Source organism: Loxodonta africana, chromosome 25, assembly GCF_030014295.1.
Source record: "Loxodonta africana isolate mLoxAfr1 chromosome 25, mLoxAfr1.hap2, whole genome shotgun sequence".
NCBI classification, from domain to species: domain Eukaryota; kingdom Metazoa; phylum Chordata; class Mammalia; order Proboscidea; family Elephantidae; genus Loxodonta; species Loxodonta africana.
In genome coordinates, this window is record NC_087366.1 from 23,805,686 (window position 1) to 23,818,216 (window position 12,531).

Here is a 12,531-nt window from a genome sequence, read left to right on the forward strand (position 1 = left end):
TAAAAAAAAAAGAAAGAAAAACCTAAAAACCTGTAGTAAATGCCAGAAAACCATTTCTGACTTTGCCCTTGTAGTTTAAGCTACAAACTAAAGAGATCAATGAGGATATCAGCCAAGTTTGTTTTTATCATTTAGGAAAAAAAAAATTTTTTTCTGCATTAAAGTACCTGATTCATTTTTTAGCAAGTTTTAAGTTTGACAATAGACTGCTTCTGTTTGAAATAAAGTCTTAACATCTTTTCTTTCATTTTGTGATGACCTCATGACTAGGTGAAAAGCTACGAGTCCTTGGTTACAACCAGAATGGTGAGTGGAGTGAAGTTCGCTCTAAGAATGGACAGGGTTGGGTGCCAAGCAACTATATCACCCCGGTGAACAGCCTGGAAAAACATTCCTGGTACCACGGGCCTGTGTCCCGCAGTGCAGCGGAGTATCTACTGAGCAGTCTAATCAATGGCAGTTTCCTGGTGCGAGAAAGTGAGAGCAGCCCTGGGCAGCTCTCTATCTCGCTCAGGTATGAGGGGCGTGTGTATCACTACAGGATCAATACCACCACAGATGGCAAGGTAAGACTTACCGGTAACCATTTCTAGATGTGGACTGGATGCTCTGTAGAAACAATACTCAGAGTTACTAAAGTGAAATATGTAGCATTTATATCTACCATGAAATATTCTCTAACTTTGTGGTTTGAGCTATTTGGCATGTTAGAGAGAGCTTGTTCTTTTCAGAAGAATATAGTAATAGAAGTTAAAAACACTGTAGTAATAATTTAAATGAGCTTAGATTTGAAGTTGAAAAATGAAGGAAAACTCTGTAAGTTAGCTATTTTAATCATCAATATATTTTTTATACAAATATACACATATACATTTAATGTGTTATGTAGAATTTATAAATTAACCTTATATCTTTGAAAACTAGAATAATCTCTGTCAAAAAGTTCACAAAATAAGAATTTAGGCTTCTAAGACTGGTGTCAGTCATTAATCTATGTTAATATAAACAGATCAATCATTTAGCAATTTATTTGTTGGGAAGACCGACTGTGTTAGAATGGAACTGTTACACAGTCGTCCCTCAGTATTCGAGGGAGATTGGTTCCAGGACCCCCCCCTTCCAATACCAAAATCCACGGATAGTGGAGTATTTGCACATAACATATGTACATCCTCCCATATGCTTTAAAGCATCTCTAGATTGCTTATGGAGCCCTGGTGGTGCAGTGGCTAAAAGTTTGACTGCTGACCAAAAGGTCGGCAGTTTGAATTCACCAGCTGCTCCTTGGAAACCCTGTGGGGGCAGTTCTATTCTAACCTATGAGTTGGAATTGACTAGCCAACAGAAAAAAAAAAAAAAAAAAAGATTATTTATAATACTTATTACAATGTAACTGCCGTGTAAATAATTGTTATACTGTAAAGTTTAGGGAATAATGACAAGAAAAAAACCCTTTTTTGGTTCCTGAATATTTTCGATCCTCGGTTGGTTGAATCTATGGCTATGGAACCAACAGATTTGGAGGGCTGACAGTACTTTGTAAAGCACAAGTTTTTGTCATTTATTATACTGAACAGTAAATTTAGACTGATCAATTCTTCCATCCTCTCCCTCTATGTGATAGGCATAGTAGGGGACAAGCACAGGCTTTGGAGCAAGCAGACCTGGTTTGCTTCCTAACTCCACCACTTATTAACTTTGCTATCTTACATAAACCTCAATTTTCCTGTCTATAATTAGTTCACACTTTATTGGATTGTTGTGAGAATTAAATGAAATCATTTCTATAAAACATTGTGGCTGGTATGAATTAGGAAATAAACAAGTTATTAGTTATGCTTTCTCTTTTGTACCACCATACGAAGCATATCGTCTCTTAACTGAGCCAGAGAGAATGAGATAATAACGTAAGAGAGACCGTGCGACATACTTAACAGAGATGAGTATGTATGTATACCAGAAGACACGTACAAGAATGTTTATAACAGCGTTAGTTGTTAACAGCCAAAAAGGAGAAACATGCAAATGTCTTAGTAGCTATACCCTTTGCCATAGAGTCGATTCTGATTCATAGCAACCCTGTAGGACAGAGTAGCATTGCCCCACTGCTGGCTTTTTGTTTAGCAGCCTAGCTGGGCTCTTCAACCACAGCACCACCAGGGCTTCTAATAAATTGTGAAATATTCATAAAATGGAATCTCATACAACAACGAAAATGAACAGATTACTGCTACATACAACACTCTCGGGCAAACTGTGGCCTGCCAGCTGCTTGCTTTTGTAAATAAAGTTTTATCTGAATAAGGCCACATCAATTTGTCTATGTATTGTCTATGGTTGTTTTTGCATTATAACAGCGAAGTTGAATAGGTGAAACCAAAGCTGTATGGTCCCACAAGCCTAAAATATTTACTGTCTGGCCCTTTACAAAAAAGTTTACTGACCCCTGCCGTAGATGAATCACACACACATCAAGTTGAGTGAAAGTATCAATGGTTGCCAGGAACAGGGAGCGGGGGAATAGGGAGTGACTGCTAATGGGTATGGGATTTTGTTTTTGAGGTGATGAAGATATTCTGGAATTAGTGGTAGTGTTACGCGAGGAGCCTGGTGGTGCAGTGGTTAAGCGCTGTGGTTCAGTCGTTTCAATGTGAGGGCAAACTTACATAACATTAAAGGGCAAGAACAAGTTGTCCCCAAATCGAATGTTCGTAATCCGGGGACTTACTGTGCATAGTAGCACGTTAAAGACTCTGGAAAAGAACTTGCCTTAGAAATAGTAGTAGTCTTGAGAACCATTGATTTTGTATAGGAAAGGTGGTTTAAATAAGATTAAATTGAAGTTCTGTGTTTCCTCTTGCATAATCATTTAAACTCTTTCATTTACCCCAATAAGATGACCTCCTATCTTCATTTCTTCAGACTAATGAGATAATGTTTATTTTTTGAAAATTCCTGACCGTCTCAAGTTATTTAGCTTTTGTCCTCTTTTCTCACCAGGTTTACGTGACTGCCGAAAGCCGCTTTAGCACCTTGGCAGAGCTTGTTCACCATCACTCCACCGTGGCTGATGGGCTGGTGACAACATTACACTACCCAGCACCCAAGTGTAATAAGCCTACTGTCTATGGTGTGTCCCCCATCCACGACAAATGGGAAATGGAACGAACAGATATTACCATGAAGCACAAACTTGGGGGTGGTCAGTATGGAGAGGTTTACGTTGGCATCTGGAAGAAATACAGCCTTACAGTTGCTGTGAAAACATTGAAGGTGGGTTGCTGAGAATTACAGTTTTCAAGAATCTTTTTCTTTTGTGCTGAATCACTAGGAATATCAGTGTACCCTTTAACTTTGGAGCACTTTCCACCCACTGGTGCCAAGCACATCAGCAAATTGTGATGATTAACCCTAGTGCCATTGCTGACGATGCAGGGGCAGATTATTCACTGCAATGCAGTGAAACCCACATGTGGGGAAGGTTCGTCTCTGGAGGCTGTTGATGTAGATCTTAGTGGGAGGTTAGAAGCAAATTATAAGTTAGAAATGCAAAATAAGCTAGTTTGCTTCCTGAGAATGACCCCTGCTTGACATAATTCTTCCTGCATTGTCAGTGGATCATGGGTTCTTCCTTTTTCATTCTGTCCTTCAGTTCCTTGCCTCTAGCCATCTCCGTGCAATTAGATCACTTCTCTTCTTAATATTCACAGAAATCTTTTTCCTAATGCCTTTTTATCTCTTCTTTAAGTATCATGGTATCAGATTTCAGGTTATGTCACTCATTTCATTCTCCCTGAGCCTCAGTAGTCCTGGCATATCACTTGTAAGGGCTACTCTCCAGCTATGAGGAGTAGTCCTGTTTAGTAAGCATTTATTAAGCATATTCTGAGTGTGAAACATCTGCAAGGCCCTGAAAACACATTCCTTCTTAAGGAGCTTGTGGCCCAATCAGGGAGACAGACATTCAAAGGTTGAGATATCTAGGGAAATAAAACTATCAGAGAACTGAGTTTTCCAAGTTTCTGTGTTTTAGTTGGTTATAGGACATGATTGTTGAATTTTGCTCACCCTGCTAATTTTTGCTCCGGTTCTAGTATTGGATAAATTCAAGGAGATTTTAATTTCATTCAAGGACATTTTTATTTCATAACATACCTTCTTAGTCAGCCTTCCATAGAGCATACTAGGTTGTGATAAATTTTCTTGAAGTAATATGCTGAAGTAGTCAACAGATATTCCCTTTTACTTTTAAAGCTGAAGTTCCAGGATGGTGAGTTGACTCAAATGATTAAGACTGGGGTTGTCCCTCTCCCTGATTTCCTTTACCTTCCCCCGTTTTCAGGAGGATACCATGGAGGTAGAGGAGTTCCTGAAAGAAGCTGCAGTAATGAAGGAAATCAAGCATCCTAATCTGGTACAACTATTAGGTGAGGAAACTTGCCTGAACCATAGATTTCCTCAAAGATACTTGCCCCTGCCCCAACCTCTTTTTATCAAATCCTTCTTTTGAATCACCATGGTGAAAGCTCCACGAGTGAATCCATTTCAATAAATGGTTGTGTCTGTGCCCAAAGGACAGTGGCCTGGATTGATTTCAACATATAAAACTACCCAGATTGTAGTAATTGCTACAGATTCAAAGTTCAGAATCATTCAAAATGGCACCTCAAGCCAAAAATTGTCAGTATTTAAAAAACCATTTTTACAAAATAAAGAGACATTAAACAAAGGGCCCTTGAAACAGAAATGAACAGTTGTGACTACCTCCAGCAGTTTACCTTTACAAACCGGAAGTGCTATGCTTTAATAGATTAGTGTCTCACCTGTTCCGGTCACAAAGAAACAATTGACCTTTTAAAGTAGTGCAGATTTCTTTGGGTGTTCAAGCTAAGCCATACCATCCCAAAGGAGACAGTTTCTTAATGGTTCTTTAGAATAGTTTTTGGTGGCTCTTTGTACAAGGAATCTACCATATGTAAGTGAAATCCTTGACTAGGAAAAGTCTCTTTACAAAGCATTATTACAGGCTGGGCTCACACACCTCCTTTCAGTCTTCAGCATCTGCACCAATTGCTGTTACTTTAGATAAGTGTTGAGAGCATGTGGTGAAGGAGAGGAATCATGATCATACAGAACTCTAGAAATTTCAATCTTCCTGGCCCTTCATGGAGCTTATATAAGTAATTCTGCTTTTGCGCAAACAGACAAATACACAAAGGCCTGTGAGTTTCCAGAAAATATAACGGAAGCAGCGATTCCCTTATCAACCAGCTTCTTAATTTTTGTTATAGTAGTTTCAGAGAACGTGGTAGCAAGAAGGGGAAAGATCACTGCTGAGCTAGACTTACAAAGGGGTATTAAACTACTCTTGGCCAAAATGGTTTAGAGTGTTTGATATATGCTAATAAAGTGGGCTCTATTCTTGACCTGTCAGGTGTGTGTACCTTGGAGCCACCGTTTTACATCGTGACTGAGTACATGCCGTACGGGAACCTGCTCGATTATCTCCGAGAGTGCAGTCGAGAAGAGGTGACTGCAGTTGTGCTGCTCTACATGGCCACTCAGATCTCTTCTGCAATGGAGTACTTAGAAAAGAAGAACTTTATCCATAGGTGTGTAAACCTGACTATTGCCTATGACTAACAAACAATGAAGCCACCTTGCTTAACAAATAAAGGGAAGAATGTGGAGAACCTTCCCAGAAAATTTCGGATGATTCAGGAAAGTAATTTCCTAGTAAGTCTTTCACAGGGGCCATCATATTGTCATTTTCAACTTATAAACCTACCGTACTCTGATTAAGGTATTACTGCAGGGACTTTGGGAACCCTGGTGGTGTAGTGGTTAAGAGCTATGGCTGCTAACCAAAAAAAGGTCAGCAGTTGAATCTACCAGGCGCTCCTTGGAAACTGTGGGGCAGTTCTGCTCTGTTCTGTGGGGCCACTATGAGTTGGAATCGACTCGATGGCAACGAGTTTTTGTTGTTGTTGCAGAAACTTTGCTATTCTTAAAACAAAGCTGTTCCTTTAATTTATCTAGCACTATAACCAAGATCCTTTTGCTCCATCTAGTGGCTTTAGTTTAAAAATAGCTTTTTATTAGTAAAGAAAGCCTTGTTGAAAAACATCAGTTGCTGACCTCTGAAACCTATCCCAGTATACATACAAATAGAGAACCCATTTTATGAAGCCTGCTTTATTCTGACATCACAGAATTGCCTCTTGATGTCTACTCTGAGTAATACATAATTAGTGGTTTTCTACCGTGTTAGCACATGTCATAAAATACTACCATGTCTGTCAGCACTTATCAACTCTGCTTTTAGCACAAAGATCTGAGAGTAAAGCATTCATGACCATTTTCCTCATCATCTGAATGGGATCATATTAGGGTTTCTTCTCCCACCACCACAGAGATCTTGCAGCTCGTAACTGCTTAGTGGGAGAAAACCATGTGGTAAAAGTGGCTGACTTCGGCTTAAGTAGATTGATGACTGGAGATACCTATACTGCTCATGCGGGAGCCAAATTTCCTATTAAGTGGACAGCACCAGAGAGTCTTGCCTACAATACCTTCTCAATCAAATCTGATGTTTGGGGTAAGGTTGCATGGGACTTTTCCCTGACTATCATTTTATTTTCTTTATAAATGCCATTAATTCTTTAAAACTGCTTTTTTTGTTGTTGTTTTTCTTAAATGTTCAATATCATCTGCTTTTACATCCATCCTTCAGTCGTTCAGTAAGCGTGTATTAAATACCTGCTGTCTACCAGGCAAGGAGCCTTGGTGACAGAAACGGTTAAACCCTTGGCTTCTAACCAGGAAGTTGGAGGTTTGACCCCACGCCTCAGTGGCTGCCTGGGAGGACGACCTGGCCATCAGCTGCTGTACTCATTACAGCCTAGAAGGTCCTGTGGGGCAGTTCTGTTCTGTCACAGGGAGTCACTGTGAGTTGAAATTGACTCAATGGCACCTAACGACAACATCATCTGCCCGGCATTGGGCTAGGCATTTAGCATAGAAAAATGTGTAAGGTTGTCCCTGCCTACAAAGAGCTCATAGTCTAGATCTCATATTACATCAGAGTTCTAATGATCCTGTCTCTGAGGTTCCCTGTTTTCTACATTATGTTTCCAGAATACTCTCACACAGAGTAGCATCCTCTTTTCAAGAAGGGCGTGATGAAGTTTCTTCTAAAATTTGTTCTTGTTAACTAATCTTGCTTCTACTGCCCAGAAAAGCAGTATGACTTAGGAGAGACTCAGTGGACTCAACAAGTCTGGAAATTTGAATTGTGGGCCAATTAAGAAATAGTTACAGTAAGAAATAATAATAAGAACATTGGTAGTAATAAAAGGAATCAGTGATATAGAAAGAGGCAGCAAGGCTTTCCAAAGCAGTGTTCTCTTCTGAGAAATGTTGGGTGCCAGTCAAGTTGATTCCAGCTCATGGCAACCCCATGTGACAGAATAAAACTTCCTCATAGGGTTTTCTGGGCTATAATCTTTATGGAAGCAGATTGCCAGGTCTTTCTCCACTGGACGGGTTTGAACTGCCAACCTTTTGGTTAGCAGCCAAGTGCTTAACCATTGTGCCACCACGGCTCCTTTCTGAGGCATAGTGGTCATCGATAAGATGAGCAGTAACTTAGTTATTCACCAGCCCTAAGTCAAATTTCACATTAAGGTTTATGATATTTCCTTCCTCTGACTTCTATGGAGCCCTGGTGGCACAGTGGGTTAAGAGCTCAGCTGCTAACCAAAAGGTCAGCAGTTCAAATCTACCAGCCACTCCTTGAAAACTGACTTCCATTAAAATTTGTATATATTAAAAGAATAGAGTTAAAAATATCAGTGATATGCCAATAATACAGGTGCTGGCTCAGCGTTTAATTATTTACACTGTTGTAAGGAAAAAATGTACCTTTCTCACCACCACACAAACAGCTGTGAGTGAAACTAAGCATAAAAAGAATGAGGGGCATAGAGAGGAAACACAAGTAGGAAAGAGAACGAACAAAAGAATTACTATGTTTTTGACCTGATTCTGATTAGGATATGGATATTTTAATTGCTCCTTTTGTGGTATTTATTCATTTTTGCATTGAACTAGTAAATAAAAGACATTAGTTTGAATTCTGAACCAGTGTGTATTATTTGGACCCTTGGTTCACATACCAAAAACTAAACAAATTAGCTCATGCCTAAAGGGAATTTATTAGCTGAAAGATCTTTAAGAGGGAGAGTTGGCTTAAGTGTGGATTCACTAGAGGCTCAAACAGTCTCACCTGGACATGGTGACATGGTTTTCTTTTCCTCTACTTTTTTCTCTTAGGAATTTTCTTCTCTGTGCTGGCTTGAGGTTTTCCAGGCACTTAACCTAGTGGGACTCCATTTAAACTCTGTGGCCTGAAAAAGAAGGACGATTTGATGGGAAATAGTCAAAAAAATATAAAATGTCCCCTATACTGGTCACAGGGCAGTTTTTTACATAGTATTCAGCAAGGTTGATATGCTCACTACAAGAATTATTTTGTTATGAGGTTTTTTTTTTTTAATCTATTTGATACCATCATTTTATAAAATTGAGTTGTTATATTGCCTTCTGTTTTTTCTTATGGATTACCTTCAGTTTTACATCTATCAATAAATAGTTGGATCAAGGGGGAAAAAATAGTTAAAAGATTCTAAGTCATTTTTTTTTTTGTACCAGAAACCTCAAACTCAGAAATAACCTAAACTGCTATAAAATCAGGAAAATTATTTTTTCTGCTGTGTGTTTTACTTGGTTTTAAATGCATCCATTTTTTTTCACTCCTCGAGTAGCTTAGTTAAAACTGTACAACGCATGAAATAGATGCAACACTGTTCTAAGAACAGTTTGATTATGCCCCAGACCTCTTCTGTGCTCATAGCTTATTTTCCCTCATCATAGTAAAAGAAATCCAAATGCAAATTGGGGAAGTTAAAGAAAACAGTTTTGGGGTGATACCTGTAGGTTTCCCTGTGGCAGATAGAAGACCCAACTCATGTTGTGAGAATGTTGTTGTAACAATGTATAAATGTTATCCAGACTTTCAAAAGTGAAGTTACCTAATGGTGTAAGATAATAAATCAGAAGAAACATTGAGTTTTTTTTTGTTTGTTTGTTTTTAATCCCTTATGCAGCTTTTGGGGTGCTCCTGTGGGAAATTGCTACATATGGAATGTCACCATATCCAGGTATTGACCTGTCTCAGGTCTATGATCTACTAGAAAAAGGATATCGAATGGAACAACCAGAAGGATGCCCCCCTAAAGTTTATGAACTTATGAGAGCATGTGAGTGCTTCTGTATGTTTTAATTTTGAAGGTCTGAGTCAGCAGTTTAGGGTAGTTAATGGAATTGGAAGCATTTCTGTTCTCCTCTCAGTGTTGTTAACTTGAATCCAGCCTCATGACATTTAGAGGGTTTGTCATTGATCAGCCAGCTGGCATATCGTGTGATGTACCATTGAGTCTTATTGGAATCCTAAGAATAGTTGTCTGTGCCCCAAATATTGACCCAATTTCTTAAAAACATTTTCATATTTAATAGAACAGTAAGAAATCGGGCTTGGAGATTAAGGTAGGGGAGGGCTGCTTTCAACTAGATAGAAATGATTGCTAAAGACTGTGGAGAATATATGAAAGTAACCTCTGATGAATAAACAAAAGTATCCGACTGCTTGAAGGTGAGAGCATGGGAAGGTGAGTAGTGAATTAAATTGTAGTTGTGTTTAAACATATCTCTTGTTATTTTCTCATTGAGCATTGGCCTTCCCTTTTGCCTCATCATTGTGAAAAAGAGCTCTAAATAGCTTCTGATATTTTATTATATATTTGAATATATACAGTTGATTATAAAGTTAAAATGAGTTGAAGACAGTTTTTACTTACCGTTTTTCCAGTGGAAGAAAATCTGCCATTTTCTAAACCGTCTCCCAACCTTCCCTCATCCCTAGAGTAGAGAGAACAGAAACTGAGGCTAACTGGAGGGACCACCCCCAGGAAATGGGTTCATTACACCTTTCCGTGTGGAACTGAGAAGCTGCTACATTACTGTCCTTGTGAATGTGCTGTAACCCTAATAAGCACGCATTATGATGCATTGAACTCATTATCAGCTATGCCACTGGATATAAAATTCTTGCAAGAAGCTTTTACTGTTTCCCTTTTTTGTTATATACAGGCTGGAAGTGGAGCCCTGCCGACAGGCCTTCTTTTGCTGAGACGCATCAAGCTTTTGAAACTATGTTTCATGACTCCAGTATTTCTGAGGGTAAGAATCTGGTGAATCTACTGCTAGTGGCTACTTATGGGTGATGTTGGTAATATTTCAAAAATGGTGGGCTTCTTTGAGTTTGGGGGCTCCATTTCAAGATACTGAATTAACTCTTAGCCTTTATTTTGCTTTGCTTTTTTACTGTTTTTCAATGTGTCTTTGTATCTCTATCTCATATTGTTAATATTGAAATTATATTTTAATTATAAATTCAGTCTCTTCATAAAGAAAATTAGTAGGTTCATTAGTTCTTTAAGCAGCAACATATGGTGTAGGTAAGAGAAAAAAAAATTCCAACTCCCTGAACCACATCTACAAAGTGATAAAGGTAATATCCAGAAGTTCTACTTAGAAATAGATCTTAAGGAAATAATTAAGAGTATGAAAAGAGAATGAGCTACAAGGATGTGGCATCAGCATGTATTTTATAATATTGAAAAGTTAAGAATTTAAATATCCGGTGGACTGTTAATTATTACATCCATGTAATTAAATTATATTCTTAAATATATTACATGGACAGGGGGTTAGAATGAGCAAGTTAAGTTCTGAACAGTGAGAACGCTTTTCTTGTTTAAAAGACCAGTGTCTGTACACACACAGGCAGTCTCCCTTTATGCCTCTAAAATTATCTGCAAATGTCAAAGAATTCCTGATTACACCTATTAGACACTTTTGATAGTCCTAGAATTTTGTATATGTTCTTTCACATTTTCCCTTTCCTTCATAATTGAACACAGAATTGATTAGTTCAGGTTTTAAAAATACTATAGTAGAAGAGTAGATCAGACAAGTTGATTTTTGTCTACTTCCCTTAGTGATTTATCATATCAGGTAAGAGAGAAGGAAAAAGATGTACAGTACCCAAGATGAATGAAAATTATTTTCATCCTAACCAACACTAGGGGATGAACACTTTTTTCAGGATCTTAATTTTGTTTAATTTGCATAATTAAAATGAATTATATCTACTCTCTTCTTTAGTGCAAGGTACAACCTAAAGATCAGAATAGCTGCAGTTGTTTGTCTGATTTGTTTAACCACTGAACAAGTACTTAGTAAACTAGGATATCTAAATGACCAATAAGCACATGAAATCATGTTCAACATCACTCATCATCATGAAGTATAAAATAAATGTGCAGTAGATATTTTACTACATGCCTACCAACCAAAAACCAAACCAATTGCCATTGAGTTGATTTCGACTTATAGCAACCATGTAGGACAGAGTAGAGCTGCCCCATAGAGTTTCCAAGGATTGCCTGGTGGATTTGAACTGCTGACCTTTTGGTTAGCAGCCTGAGCTCTTAACCACTGTACTACCAGGACTCTGCATACCTACCAGAAAGGCTTAAATTAAAACATAAACAAAAAAAACTTGGTAACATCAAGTTTTGGCAAGCATACAAATTAATCTGAACTCTTATTTATATACATTGCTAATGGGAGTGAAAATTGGTACAGCCATTTTGGAAGACAGTTTGGCTGTACTCATTAAAACTGAACTTCCATGCACCCTATCACCTACCACTTCCACTCCTAGGTATATATCTAACACATGCATACAACTGTGAACCAAAAGATGTGTAGAAGGATATTTCTAGCAACATTATTCATAATAACCCAAATCTGGAAGTAACCTAAATATCCATCAACAAGAAAATGGATAGATTGTGGTATATTTACACATTGGGAATACTACACATGCAACAGCATGGATCAACCTGCAGACATAATATTGAGCAAATGAAGCCAGACATAAAGAGTACCTTCTCCAAGATTCCATTTATATATTTTGATACTCTGGTCTCAATTCTTTCTCATTTTTATGCCATTTCTGAGAAGAAAAACTCCTTTTCTCTGTCGTGAAAATTGTTCCTTTTATAAGTCTACTTGTCTTCCTCACAGAGGTAGCTGAGGAACTTGGGAGAGCTGCCTCCTCCTCATCTGTTGTTCCATACCTGCCCCGATTACCTATACTTCCTTCCAAGACCCGGACACTGAAGAAACAGGTGGAGAACAAGGAGAACATCGAAGGGGCACAAGATGCCACAGAGAATTCTGCCTCCACTTCTGCACCAGGTATGGGTCCCACAGGTCAGTAGAATCAAAATAGGCCTTTATGAGAGGCTGTCTCATTTGAAGAGCAATGTGGTATGACGCTCTTATTCCCATTCTTATGCCTGTCTACCCTGAGGAAAGTATGACATCCATTTTACCTACCAC

General features: G+C 38.4%; 1 protein-coding gene across 8 annotated transcripts in view; it reads left to right on the forward strand.

Annotated features, from left to right (window-relative positions):
- The window catches only part of ABL2 (ABL proto-oncogene 2, non-receptor tyrosine kinase), a 119,199-nt gene that overhangs the window by 91,867 nt on the left and 14,801 nt on the right, over positions 1-12,531 (forward strand). For 4 of the 8 annotated variants that reach the window (XM_064276580.1, XM_064276585.1, XM_064276583.1 and 1 more), the window contains 8 exons: positions 271-566; positions 3,001-3,273; positions 4,343-4,427; positions 5,435-5,612; positions 6,414-6,598; positions 9,168-9,320; positions 10,210-10,299; positions 12,214-12,402. In XM_064276580.1, coding sequence (XP_064132650.1) covers positions 271-566; positions 3,001-3,273; positions 4,343-4,427; positions 5,435-5,612; positions 6,414-6,598; positions 9,168-9,320; positions 10,210-10,299; positions 12,214-12,402 — 1,449 coding nt within the window. The remainder of the gene's footprint in view (positions 1-270; positions 567-3,000; positions 3,274-4,342; positions 4,428-5,434; positions 5,613-6,413; positions 6,599-9,167; positions 9,321-10,209; positions 10,300-12,213; positions 12,403-12,531) is intronic. The other 4 variants (XM_064276581.1, XM_064276586.1, XM_064276584.1 and 1 more) reach the window with 1 other exon arrangement.